Here is a 14,839-nt window from a genome sequence, read left to right on the forward strand (position 1 = left end):
TTCTCTGCTCAATAGATGCCCATCGCTCCTCCAGAGATGTCATTCTATTCTGAGCACTCACCATGTTTTCTGCACTCTGGCGACTTATCACCTCCATGGAGGTTGCCATCCTTTCCATGGTGATGCGTTCATGCGCCAATGACTCCACAAAGGCTCTGCTCATGTTTGCTGTGGACTCCTCCATTCGCTCCACACTCGCAGCGACCCTGGAGACAAAACCTGCCAGAGACTCCTGCATCTGTTCCTGGGGTTCCAGCACCGCTGATCTTGTGGATGGACCCAGAGGCAGAGGGTCGACATGCAGCGGAGTTGAGCTGGCAGAGTCCTGCGCCCTCCGATGAGGACTCTCCACTGCTGTCCCGGTCTCCACAATCTGCTGATGCTCACTTGTGAGCTGTGATACACCAGGTGACAACACTACTCTATGTCCCGAAGGTCCCACCGAGGTGTGAGTGTCTGCGCTGGTGCTGGGTGCGGTGAATTCTGCTGACGCTGCGCCCTCAGAGGTTGCAGCTTCCTCTGAGGAGTCTGGAAGCTCATGCTCTTCCTCCTGGACAGTGGGGATGGGGGCTCTCGATGGTCCAGTGGGGGAGTAAAGGAAAGAGTTAGCGATGTGAGGTCAAGGTTACATACACGTTGCATATTGCAGATGATCATAAGTCCATCTGTTAGAGCTTCAGAATCATTATCAGCGACTCATGCAATGTCAATGAGAGAGATGTAAAACTATTCTGTCACCAGCTTGCTGTGATGCACCTGTCTGTCCGTCCCCCACTTGCGCATCCTCCTCCACTCCGACAATTTCCAGGACCGCCTCCTCCCAGGGGGTGAGCTGGGCTAATGATGGTGGCCCTCCTCCTGTCCTGGCTCTTTCCCTTTTATTGTGAGCTCTCTTTTCCTGCAATGAGGGAGACAAGTGGAGGTTGAGTGAGAATGAAGGAGTGAGTTTAGAGATTCCATAGCATAGATACTTAGAAGGAGACAAAGATGGAGTGAGGTGGCAAGACCAAGGGCCCTCCCTATGTGTTGTCAGTTTTCATAGCATCACAGTGATAGGGAGTGTGAGGGCTGCATAGTTGAATAGTTAGGCGAATGTGAGCATAGAGAGAAAGGGAGTGGGTAAGGGTGCATGGATGTCAGTGTCAAGTGGGATGTGGAGGAAGAGATTGCTAAAGCTGAGTGCTGGTGTGGAAAGGCAATGGGGATCAGATTGAGGGTGATGGGAAATGCATACTCACTTTTCCAGTACGCACAAGGTCATGAAATCTCTTCCTGCACTGTATCCAGGTTCTGCGGGTAACCGTTAAGGAGTTGACCTCCTCTGCAACTTGCAGCCACACAGCCTTGGTCTGCTGGGGAGGCTTCTTCCTCCCTGATGAAGGGAAGAGCACCTCCTTATGAGATCTTGCTCCCTGAACCAGAGCCTGCAGGGCAACGTCGTCGAACCTGGGAGCAGCCCTAGGTCAGTCGCTGGCCATTGTGACTCCAGGTTCCTCTAACAGTAAATGCCAAAAGGTTGGCAGCCTGCAGAAGAAGCAAGGCTTGTTGCAGACCTTAAACGCAACAGCAATGATGATGTCATAAGATGCGACTTTCTGACTGGAAAAACTAATTTGCCAAGGGTTCCCACATGCTGGAACTCAATTGGACAATTAAGTTAAAATAGCATCAATCTCCCACATCGATTTATATTCGTGTGGATAACACAAAATGCGGATTTCACGACACCAACCCGCCCCTGAATGAAAATCCAGCCCATTGTATAATTCCTTAGTTGACAGGTTGCATCCATCATATACATGAAACCATGTAGAGATTAATGGATACCTGGGAGTGATTGCAAGGAAGTAATCAAATTGAAGAACCCATGTGACATTATAAACAATGACAGGAACACTCGAGCAGCTTATAATGAGCCCCTGAACCATGAGATCAGTTTACTGTCTTGAAATCATGCTAAGATATCTGCTATCATTATAGTTATACAGGTAATGTAAACTAGGAGTGGACTTATTCACATTTTGATCCATTTTAATATGTGCAGCTGTTTTGTCCCGATGCGCCATGCCTTTAATATGTTTTTATTGAAGTTTAATGACTCTGATGTCATTAGGTCACATTTATTGAACAATTCTGTAGCTGATTAGCAGGAAATCCAATAGTCAGTTAATATAACATACAATGAAATTGGTGAATGTGCCTCTATGGCAAAGAAATGGATGAAACAGACTACACATTTCAAAGAAATTCAGCAGTTTTGAAGGACTGGACTCCAGATTTTAATTACAGATTGATATTGTTGCTATAAAGTAATCTAATTTACTTAATGTCTTCCCAGGTATTATGCAATCATTAAAGATCACCACTAGATGGCGAATGATGAATAGGTCACAAAATTGTTTTCTAGCAATACCATTTAAAGCTCATTGCAGTTTAAATCTTGTATGCTAAACTTGCAATGACCTCGTTGCTAACATACGATAATGTCATTTTAATAGCAAGATGCATCTTATAGCTCATGAATAATGAATTAATTTACAAACTGATCAGTTCAGTATACTGTAGTAAACTACAGTACAATCTGCCAGTATATTAACTCTAATCCACAATAATAAAAACAGAGAAAGCTGGAAATACTCAGCAGGTCGGGCAGCAACTGTGGAGCGAGAAACAGAGTTAACGTTTTAGGTCAATGACCTTTCGCCAGAAGGTTCTGACTCACACCAACTTACCTTACACCTCCACCAATCCCTCTCTATCTACGTTATCACTTCCCCATCTCACTAGCCACCCCTCACACTCACCCTCATCCTTATCCAATCATTCAAGCTAACAACACACAAGGGTAGGTACTTGGGTGCTTTAACCAATGTTCATGTAAAGTTTCTGTTAATGTGTTGTCAAGTATTGAAATCTTTATTTTCAACACTTTGCCTTCTTGGACAGATTTGTGTGCACCTTTGGAAGTGTCTTAGTGAGTTCCAGTGAATGGTGAGACATAATGTCCCCCCCCCCACCCCCACAATGGTGATGAGTGTGAAAGGAATTGCTTGGGCATTGTAGGGATTGACATGAATCTTGTCATTCATGTGGAACTGACTTATGAAATAATACTGGGCGGCCTGCTGGTGGCGCTGTCCAGGGAGAGTATAAATACTCGGGCATGGGCCCAGCTTGCTCAGGACATTCTTTTACAGGAACTAGTGAAGGACACAACTAGACCTCCATGTTGTAAAACAGTTGATTAAAGCTTTGTTTAACGCTTAGACCAAGTGCCTAGTAGTTTTCTTACGTCAGGGATGCTTTATGGTGTTGGTGTGGGGTGGTGCCAACCTGGTGCCAGGGCGTAGCATACAGTGTTAAGTAAAGTCAATCTGGACATGGTGAGGCCATCGCTGCTGTCCCGGGCAGCAATGTGGTCGGATGCTGATGCCGTGCGCCCTGTGCAGCATCAGTTGATTTTGGAGAAGGTTGGTGTGGATGTTGGTGCTGCTGGTGTACCTGGTGCTGCTGGTGTACCTGGTGCTGCTGGTGTTGGGGCTGATCGTGTTGGGATTCTGAGGACCAAGTGGAGATTTTTCAAGGGCATTGATGCTGATGGAATAGATGGCAGGTGAGGTTGAGATGGCAGAAGCAATCTGTCAATAATGAGAGAGGTTGTTCCAATGAGGTGACACTGGATAGAGAGTTTGATCCAAACACTTGCTAGGTGCATAAAGCTCAATCTGTCTTCCAAATGCAGTAAGCAACAGCTTCTAACCTTGGAAATTGAAGACCTACGAAATGGGAGCTTTTAGCAGCTGCCAGGTTAGTAAATCATTCCATGCTGACACAACACCCGAGCTACTTATCTGATGTGATCCCTGGTGGGTGTGGGGGGTGGTCTACAGCAAAGCAACATAGGATCAGGAGTAGGCCATTTAGCCCCTCGAGCCTGTTCCGCCATTCAATGAGATCATGGCTGATCTGTGACCTAACTCCATATACCCGTCATTACCCCATATCCCTTAATACCCTTGGTTAACAAAAATCTATCAATCTCAGATTTAAAATTAACAATTGACCGAGCATCAATTGCCGTATGCAGAAGGGAGTTCAAAACTCCAACCACCATTTGTGTGTAGAGGTGTTTCCTAACTTCACTCCTGAAAGACCTGGCTCTAATTTTTAGACTATGCCCCCTAGTCCTAGACTCCCCAACCAGCGGAAATAGTTTTTCTCTATCTACCCTATCAGCTCCCCTTAATATCCTGAAAACTTCGATCAAATCACCCCTTAAACTTCTAAATTCGAGGGAATACAACCCTAGTTTGTGTAATCTTTCCTCGTAATTTAACCCTTGATGTCTGGGTATCATTCTGGTAAACCGATGCTGCACACCCTCCAAGGCCAATATATCCTTCTTAAGGTGTGGTGTCTAGAACTGCTCACAGTACTCCAGGTGTGGTCTAACCAGGGCTTTGTACAGCTGTAGCATAATTTCTACTTTATTCTATTCCTCTAGATATAAAGGCCAGCATTCCATTAGCCTTTTTGATTATTTTCTGTACCTGTTCATGACATTTTAATGATCTATGTACCTGGACCCCCAAGTCTCTTTGGACCTAAGTCTCTTTTAATCTCCACCGATTTCCATATCTAAATAGCCTTCCACCTGTTTTGGGTGGGAGCGCTGGGCGCCAATTTAAAGGCCTGCCTGAAAGTTGATTCAGGTGGCCCAATGGGTGCAGAGGTCCCTGACAGACTTTCAACTGCTGATCACCCGTTTTTCGGTGAGAAATGGGCAGCCAGCTGTTGAAAGTCTCCCCCTATGTTTTCGTGGGTGGGAATGCAGCATTATGCATCCTTGCCTACCCAAGAATCACTTGAAAAATGACAGAACAGAATGTGGAAAATCTAGGCCATACTGTACTAAACAGAGGGTGATTTTTTTTTAATGAAGGAGAATGGTCCCACCAGCACTGGTGATGCAAGCAAAATCTTAAAAATAGTTTCTCTAACCTGTTGCTAAGTACCTGCTCCAATTGTGCACTGCACAATTTTCCTTGCAGCCTTTCCCACTGGTGTATAGTGATACATGATGTCCTGGATTTTCTGAGTTTTGTTTGGAAGTCTGGTGAACATTAATTTCTCGCATTCAAAATGGGCATTAAGGGTTAGCTAAACTCTTGTATGTAGGGAAGGGAGCACTTAAAAGGAAATTTTTATTCAAGGCAATTTTTCAATAATGATAGGGCTTGCTTTTAAAGTGTCCCAACCATGGATTTTCATGTTTGACATGCTGCAAGGTGAACAGACGCATGCCAGGGAGATCAATTGTGACCACATCTGAACTGCCTGTGCCCACCATTATGCCACAACTGTATCTGCAGGCCCTGGCACACTTACCTGGTAATAACTGAAGGCAACTGCTTCTGCAGTCACTGGATCAGCAGTGAGATGGTTGCAGAGATGTGTTATTTGATGTAAGAACACCTGCAGACAACCTGAATCACAGGCATCACTGTCAGTGGCAGTTGTGGTTTCATCCTCCCTCCTCCTTTCGGGTTAGTTATGGGATGATCTGCAATAGCAGCCATTTTGCTGCCTATAGATGCATCAACCAAGTGATCCATGCATTATTCAAGAGGGCCAGCACTGACAGCTCCTTTTCCACTGAATAGCAACAGCAGTATAGCATAGCTGTCCAATTATCCCACAAAATCTAGCAGTCAGTAATATCATCCTTGTTTCTCAGTTCCTCTGATTTCAGTCTTTGTGTATCCCTTTACCTCACCAGTGGTGGCAATGCCTTCAGCCACCTGGGTTCTACTCTCTGAAATTCTTTCTCTGAACCTCTCTGCCTCTCCACCTCTCTCTCCACCTTTAAAAACTTCCTCAAAACCCATCTCTTGACCTAGTTTTTAGTTACCCCATCTGATCTTTCCTTTCTTGGCTCGGTGCCTGTTTCCCATATGTTCATCTGTGAAATGCCTTGGGACATTTTCACATTAAACACGTGTTATAAATACAGGTTCTTTAGGACATGGCTTATACGAACAGAAAAGAATTCCACTGCATGAATGTAACTGGTTAGTGATCAGCAATATCTGGTCCTGAAGGTCAATGCCTGTTTCTCAGGTAATGGTCACACATATTTTTTCTAAAGGCAGATTTCCAGGATGGTTCCTCAGAAACCAAGGCTACTCTCTTCAGTGCCAGCTAATGATACCCTTGTGCCAGGCACAGACAGAAATATAGTGCAGATATAGCCATCATGTAACTACCAGGATAATTATAATGCATTTTGAGGCAGCGTCTCAGATGCTTTGACAGATCGGGGACATCTTACAGTACAGCCCAACCAAGGTCGCCAAGATCATAGTGATGTGCTGCATAATCACAAGTTTCCCATACAAAGAGTCCTAACTAAAGAGGAGAAAGAGGAGGCAGACCACCCCACAATCAAAGCCAAAGCATTGTGACCAAGAGGATATTGCTACATAAATGTGCAAACAGCAAGAAAAAGTATTAACCAAGTGCTCACACAAGAGACATTCAGCTGTTCTAGCCCAAAATACATCACCAGAATTGTACTTTTCACTACCTCAACAATGAATGTGCATCCTTTATTATACTGCCAGCATATTCTGTACCATTGCAAAGAAACTCCCTGGACAAAGTTGGCCTGAAGCGCAACCAATTTATTCCCATATGTGTGATATTTCTATGCATACGTTGTGTTTCTTGCCCTAGTGAATCCCCTGCTGATTGTGTAAGCTGTATGGTGTATCTTTGTCACTCTTATACTGCTGGCTTCTCAAATGGAAGGAATATCTGTGATGGCTGACTCTCAGCAGAAATCCCCTGGGATTGAGATGGCTCTGTATCACAATGTAAGCATATAGGCAAGGCAGGAGCAGATGTTTTTGGCCTCCCACCTCTATTTTTCTGTTCATTCGCCCATTGGCCATCCAAGTCAAGTGATGCTTGAAGAAACTTATGTTCCTTATCATTGTCTCCCTTTTGCTTTTAATTCAGGTGTGTTTCAGAAGTGTTTCGAGAGACTGGTCTTAGCCCACATCAAAACCAGTGTTCCTGCCTCCCTTGACCAACACCAGTTTGCCTATCGGGCAAACAGATCAACGGAGATGCAATCACTACTGCTCTACACTCGGCACTGAATCACCTAGATGGTAAGGAGACCTACATCAGAATGTTGTTTATAGACTACAGCTCAGCATTCAACACTATCGTCCCCAACAAGCTGGCCACCAAACTCCAAACTCTTGGCCTGAACACTTCCCTCTGCAACTGGACCCTGGACTTCCTAACAAACAGACCCCAGTCTGTCAAATTAGGCAACCACACCTCCCCCCCCCGACCCTGAACACGGGGGCCCCACAAGGATGTGTGCTGAGCCCCCTCCTCTACTCCCTCTTCACCCACGACTGTGTGGCTGTTAATGGTTCCAACACCATCATCAAGTTTGCAGATGACACCACGGTAGTAGGCCAGATCACCAACAACGATGAGTCAGCCTACAGGGAGGAGGTCCAGCATCTCGTGAAGTGGTGCGCCGACAACAACCTGGCCCTTAACACCAAGAAAACAAAGGAAATAATCATGGAATTCAGGAAGTCCAAAGGCGGAAGTCACACCCCCATCCACATCAATGGGGCGGAGGTGGAAAGGGTGGCCAGCTTTAAGTTCCTCGGAGTCCACATCACGGAAGACCTCTCCTGGTCCCTCAACACCTCCTCTCTGGTGAAGAAGGCCCAGCAGCGCCTATATTTCTTGAGGAGGCTGAAGGGATGTAATCTGTCACCCCCGATCCTCTCTAACTTCTACCGCTGCACTATAGAAAGCATCCTGACAAACTGTATCACGGTATGGTATGGCAGCTGTAGCTCCCATGACCGGAAAGCCCTGCAGCGGGTAGTCAAAACTGCCCAACGCATTACCGGCACCCGGCTACCGACCATAGAACATATATATCAGAAACGCTGCCTACGGAGGGCACGGTCCATCATCAAAGACCCTACCCACCCCAGCCACAGTCTGTTCGCCCTCCTACCATCTGGAAGACGCTACAGATGCATTCGCACCCGTACGACCAGATTTAGGAACAGCTTCTTTCCCAGGGCTGTCATCCTACTGAACTCCACAAATAAACACTAAAGCGTGCACATCTGCCGATGCACTTTATTATGGTCATATTTATGCTAATATATATGTACAAATGTATGTTGAAATGTTTAAGTGTCCTAATGCAAATTGTACACTCTCGGGAGCCGCAAACCTACATTTCGTTGTACTGCACTTGTGCAATAACAATGACAATAAAAGTTGATTTGATTTGATTGATTTGAGGTGTTAGTCACACTTGACTCATCAGTGTAGTGTGGAGGCCTATTTCCTCAATACACAAGCCATATAGGGTCCAACTTCCTCTATTTACTCTCCTGAAAGTGCCTCACTTAATTCAAAAACATATTTATAGACCCACATTTTTGTGCTTCTGCAATACCATTGCTCCAATGAATGTGTGGATGTTTATACTATGGAATGCACAATGAAGCTGCCAAATCAATAGATTATGGGGGAAAAATTCGGTTGCTTTGCGCCTCCCGTTAGCGCCCTAAGAGAGCGCTAATGGGGCGCAAAGCAACTAGCGCCCGGGCGCGGCGATGTTTGCGCCGCTCGCGAAATTGACCAGACATTTTGCGGCAGTGCTAAACACTACCACCACGATCTCCTGCGCCCGCAGATTGTGACGTCAGTCGAGCGTGCAGCACCCCAGTAGTGCCCCGGACCAGATATTGAGTGGTGCCCCCTGCCATACCGCCTGCCGCTAGCAACGACAGGTTGAGGGGAGCGTTTTGCAGTCGGGAAGGGACTGGGGGAGCGCTATTTCAAGGTGACCTCTTCCTGCATTTTTTTTGTCGGCGACATTTTTGCACCACGCATTCTAAGAGAGAGACTTCTGGAGAGATTCAATGCTGTGTGAAGGAGTTTTGGGTACTGAGCAGCACTTTGCAGGTTCATTTTGATTTGACCTTCCTTGCATCGATTTAGAAGAGACTATGGGGGCTGCACTCTGAGCTCTTTCCCTGGGCCTCTCCATTGTTCTTTCCAGCAGATTAGATGTACAGATCTCTCCAGGCTGAGATTCAAGGCTGCAATGAGCAGGGTGTGGATGGAGAGCAAGATCGACCCTCTCCTTTAAGAACTGGCCGGCGCCAGTGTGTCTGTGTTCCATTGCTGACTGACATCACATGAGCTTCGCCAGTGCTCTGAGGTAGCGCCTCGCTCCTCGGCGTTAGCGCCTTAAGAGAGGTGTGTAGCGTCTGATTTAGCGCTCCAATCACCTCCAGGGGTGATAGAAGCAAAGTTTTTAGTCAGAGGCGATAATTAGCGGCAAGCGCTAAACTTTGCGCCCGGCCGATAATTTTAGCCCCAAATGGGGCGATACCGAATTTCTCCCCCTATAAGTCTTGAGGCTATCATGCTGAAGCACTCTGGTCAGACCACACCTTGAATATTAGGGTGATCGGGGTGGGGGGGGGGGGTGGCGGTGGGGGGGAGGGTTGTTGAATGCGGGCCATCAGTGGTCACAGTCAGAATGTGGAGTATGCCTGCTCCTCTTGGCTCCACCTTAAGGTAAGTTAAAAAAGAATACCTGCAGTCTTCTTCCGCAGCCCCCAGTGGTCCTTAAAAACTGCAGTAGAAGAAGTAGTTGGAACTTTCGGTAATTTCATGAATGGGTCTGGAAATGGGCACAGGAGCCTCATTTCAATATTGAAATGGGTTCTGCTCTTATTTCAGGTGACCCTGCCAAATTTAGCAGTGGAATGGGTACAGACGCAAATCAGGCGAGGGCCATCCATTGTTAAATTTATTATTGTTGCACCCATTTTACACTAGCAAAACAGGCCCAACAATGTTGAATTTTCTCCCCCATTATGTTCAGTTCTGGTCATGAGGAACAAGGGAAACAGCCAAGTGCTGGAAGTGGTGAGGAGAAGGGCCATGAAGCTGATTCACAGCATCACAGAAATGGAAGAGTGGTTGAATGTGTGGACATTGGGCATCCGCTCCTGGACAGGAGAGAACCAATCCCTTCAAACACCAGCTGGTGGATTTGAACCGACGGGAACTAATGTCACTGAATTCAGCCTGATGGTCACTGAGACACTGAGCGCTCACTCCCATTCACTGACTGCTCCAGGAAAGGGGCTGACGGGGAGCAACTATTCCAAGTACAATTCTGAGTAAAAGTTTGAAAACTGTGACTCTCCGGTTTTGCAAGGAGGTGAACGAGAGGAGACCTGATAGCTGTATATAAGATCCTATGTGGAATACAAAATGTTAATCTTCAGCACTATTTCAAGTGAAAACATGACCACAGGACAAGGAGACCATGATATGTCCAGCAGATTCCAGACTGCTCAGTACGTGCTTCCTGGCAACATTTTCACTGGCAACAGGGAACCAGATTATGTAGGGAAATGCTAAATTCCAATGGTCACATAGCTAGGCTCCTTCTGCACATCTTCTTTAAGACTGCTATTGGAGCTTCCAGATTTTCTAGTCACTATATATTAGAAATGAAACACATTTTAACCACAAAAATTATCGCAACTTGAATGTTATGCACCTGTCCATTAAAAAAAGTTTCTAATTTCTGACAGGATGACTCATGGTTGTTTCTTTCTGTAATATGGCTTGATGGGTTAAGACAACTTTAAGCAGTCTCTATAGGATGCTTTAAATATACAGGTAAGTGAAAATTGATCATCTGCCACAGTCTAGTTTTCTTTCTGTATCAAAATAAGCAGGTTGTCGCTTTTCATACAATGGCCTGTATGATAGGGAGCGCAGCACTGATTCTAGTAATGTACAAGACAGGTTCTCTATAACAGCATGTCAAGCAGCCCATGTAATTTACAATTAGTGACTGAGTGCCCTACAAAGTATATTTCACAAGGACATGATGGGAATATTTACTTTCTTTTGGAGGTAGCTTGGTGCTAGAATATTTGAAGACTCCCTAACCTACCTCACTCCCGCTGCTTGTCAAACCCACAGATATTTGCTGCCTCTGCTAGACACAGATAGCTTAAATCCTGTGTAAACAGGCTCAAAGGGCAAGGTACATTTTCAATACATACTCAGTTTACTTCTGTTCCTTCAATACAACTGCAGTATTTATAGAATAATTCAAAATGTGACAAAAGGCATCCATTTTTTTTTCTAGCTTTTCTCAGAATTCACAAATAATAAAATTTCATTTTCTTCTTAGTCGTGCTGAATGCTTCAGTGTAATTAGATCTGACTGGACTGAATCGATTACACTACATACTGCAACAACTCTGACTACATATTTATGCATTGCTGAATAACTTTTTTTAAGATTCGAGTTTCTGTTTCTTACCTTAGGGTATGGGTACTGCTTTCCTTTTGGGTACAGATTACCAGTAAAACGGGGGATTGCCATATTAGGTACCAAAGTATCATTGATCATCAGAAATGCCAGTCGTTCTCCATTTGGGGACCACCAGTGAGTAACATGGGAACGTATCAGCTCCTCTGCAACAAAGGCATTTTCATCAAAGTAAGACAATCAATAAAAGCAATTAACCCATTGGGTGTAGAGGCTCCAAAGCAATTTGCAGCTAACAGAGGCTTATAATCGTTGGAAGGTTTAAATACAAAATGAAATATTGAATCCTCAAATATATTTTATACATTGCTTTTGAGGAAAATAATGAAACAGAATGTAAGGTAAAACCCTTAATGTAATATCTAAGTGAATGGTAACCAGTCAGACTGATCTCTGTTGCAGTTTTGCCTCTTGTGCATTATTAAACAGTCTTCATGCAAGTGAATAATTTTGATATAAGGTACAATTGAACCCAGTTACCCGACTATTTTGTAGTACAATCTGTTTTATTTTTAGTGTTCCAGAATTAACATAAGGTATCATGGCGTGCTAAGACGCTGGTGCACCCAATCAATTTCTCCCTGATGAGTTTCCAATTTAGTTTTTTTTTATTCAGTCAGTATTTATTGCCCATCCCTAGTTACCCTGAGGGCATTAAGAGTCAACTATATTGTGTGTGATTGAAGTCACATGTAGGCCAGACTAGATAGGGATGGCAGATTCCCTTTCCCAAAGGACATTAGTGAACCAAAAACAGCAGCTTTCGCAATCATTTTCTGAAACCAGCCCACAAAGAGCCAGATTTATTGAATTCAATTTTGTAATTTTTCATGGCGGGATTACGAACTCAGAACCTCTGAGCTATAAGCACCTCATAGTTAATCACTGCAACTCATGTTTGCACATGTCCTAGCAGTTCATTATGGAGTAACATGGGTAGATGAGTAGACAGTTGCCAAGCTATCTTCTAAGCCGGGGAACAATATTTGGCTCAGGTAATGAAAATTATTTTAAAAATTGAGAAAATCAATGTAAATAATACTCCAAAACAAACCTTTTCATCTGTTTCTATATTTTAATTATTTTAATGTTTTACATTATAATAAAATATTTTTTTAATGTGATGACATTTCCTATATGATAAACGATAAACTGCAATAAATTTAATGCAGGCAATAAACAACTTTAAATAAGTGCTTGATGGAAAAACGAAGCACTAAGCAATATTTGGTAATGTAACGTACAAGCCCAGAGGATCAATACACATCAAACAACAAAAGAAAATTCTGCAAATACACATCAGATTTTTTCATCATCAAAAGAGGAAGGGAAAGTTAATATTTTGGGTGCAGACCCTTCGTCAGAACAGCTATTATAAATTTACTTTTTAATGGCCCTGAATTTGTGGACGGAGGCTTCCGGCGGAGAAATGCCTCCGATCCGCAAATAAAATGCCCGCGTACCTGGTGGTCCGGGAGGTATGGAGACTCGCGGTCCTGGGCCTCTCCGGGTACCCGCAGGTAGAGGCTCACGTATCTCAGGGGTGTAGGTGGTTCGCAAGCGCCCCTGGATCACGTGGGTCGGCCCAACTAATGAAAGAAGGGGAATCCCCATTCATGCTTATGGGGATTCTGTATGTACTGAAACCCCATAAGCATGAATGGGAATACCCCAGAAAATACCTCTACACTTCAAATAAATTTTTTTAAAAATCACATATTTAAAATTAATTAAAATGCCATTTAATTAAATATTTAAAACAAACATTAAAAAAAAATTAAATGTTTTAAAGGGGCTAAAAATAAACGTACCTTTTTTCATGGTTTTTTAATGTATAAATGATTGATAACATTTTATTTTTATTTTTTAAAAACTCTTACGCTGGTAAAAGCAGACCTTATGGGCTGCTTTTACTGGGCGTAAGAATTTCACGGGCATTCGCTGGATAGAACTCTCCGCCTGTGGATGTCTTTTTCCCGGGGAATGCAAGATCGCAAGTTCCGGGTTTTCGTGCATGCCTAAACCCGGAACTTGCGCGGCCCTTACGGGCACGTGCGCACCTTGTACGCACCCGTAGGGGCCGCAAATTACGGCCCAATGCTTTTAATGTTAGGAAAGGATGGTTGCTTGTACTAGAGCTTTCCTAGCATTCAAAATGAGCTGATCGGGGACCAAAACTCTGCATATGCACCCAAGGAACCATGCACAGAGGTCTTTTGTGATTCAACTCAGTGCGTCCCACATGATCCACAGCTGGCAGCTTGTCACCGGTCTGCCACAGATACCAGTCTGAGACTGGTCGCTGCCATATTACTACAACTTTAAATATTATGCTGTGATGTGATGTAGGTGATAGGGTAATAAAGAGGACAGTGATGTAGGAGCTGGACGTATTGGGTACTGGATGATTAATACTATATGAATACCATTTTATTTTCTAGCAGAATATAGGAAAGTATATTATAGACCACAAATAGCTAACTATGTGGGTACAGAAAGTGATATTCATACTGTGGAGTAAAATTGGCCAGAGTTGAAATAAAATTCAGTGATCTGACAAATATTGTGAACTGTGATCATTAGGCGGTCAGCCTACATATGGTGAAGGTTTGTACATCACTGCTATAAATTCTATCCAGAATCCATTACATACGCAAAACAACAATGGGGAGTTACTAGTTAAAACCTTAGGGGCTAGATTTTCAGTATAGACAGTTTTGGGGCGCTAAGCTTAGCGCCCGCCCCAAAGTAGCGCCCCGTTGCCGGAAATTCAGTGGCTTCGCCCTAAGAGGTTGGTGGAGCGCTAAAAGAGGCGTTCCACTAGTATCTTTAGGCGTTAAGCCGGCGGTGGAGAGCGCAACACCCGAGCTCGGGCGCAGCGCACGGCAGACACTCTGGTGCCAGTGAGCTCTTAAAGGGGAAGGGTGCATGTATTTTTTTCAAATGCAAAGTCTGGGGAGGAGGAGGAGGAAGAGGAAGAGGAAGAGGAAGAGGAAGAGGAAGAGGAAGAGGAAGAGGAAGAGGAAGAGGAAGAGGAGGAGGAGGAGGAGGAGGAGGAGGAGGAGGAGGAGGAGGAGGAGGAGGAGGAGGAGGAGGAGGAGGAGGAGGAGGAGGAGGAGGAGGAGGAGGAGGAGGAGGAGGAGGAGGAGGAGGAGGAGGAGGAGGAGGAGGAGGAGGAGGAGGAGGAGGAGGAGGAGGAGGAGGAGGAGGAGGAGGAGGAGGAGGAGGAGGAGGAGGAGGAGGAGGAGGAGGAGGAGGAGGAGGAGGAGGAGGAGGAGGAGGAGGAGGAGGAGGAGGAGGAGGAGGAGGAGGAGGAGGAGGAGGAGGAGGAGGAGGAGGAGGAGGAGGAGGAGGAGGAGGAGGAGGAGGAGGAGGAGGAGGAGGAGGAGGAGGAGGAGGAGGAGGAGGAGGAGG

General features: G+C 44.9%; 1 protein-coding gene across 2 annotated transcripts in view; it reads right to left on the reverse strand.

Moving 5' to 3' along the window:
- The window catches only part of dpp10 (dipeptidyl-peptidase 10 (non-functional)), a 1,285,183-nt gene that overhangs the window by 167,340 nt on the left and 1,103,004 nt on the right, over positions 1-14,839 (reverse strand). For both annotated transcript variants that reach the window (XM_085986567.1, XM_085986568.1), the window contains one exon: positions 11,417-11,571. In XM_085986567.1, coding sequence (XP_085842693.1) covers positions 11,417-11,571 — 155 coding nt within the window. The remainder of the gene's footprint in view (positions 1-11,416; positions 11,572-14,839) is intronic.

Source organism: Somniosus microcephalus, chromosome 4 (assembly GCF_052327205.1).
Source record: "Somniosus microcephalus isolate GS21.2 chromosome 4, FLI_Smic_1.0, whole genome shotgun sequence".
In the NCBI taxonomy this organism is placed as follows: Eukaryota; Metazoa; Chordata; class Chondrichthyes; order Squaliformes; family Somniosidae; genus Somniosus; species Somniosus microcephalus.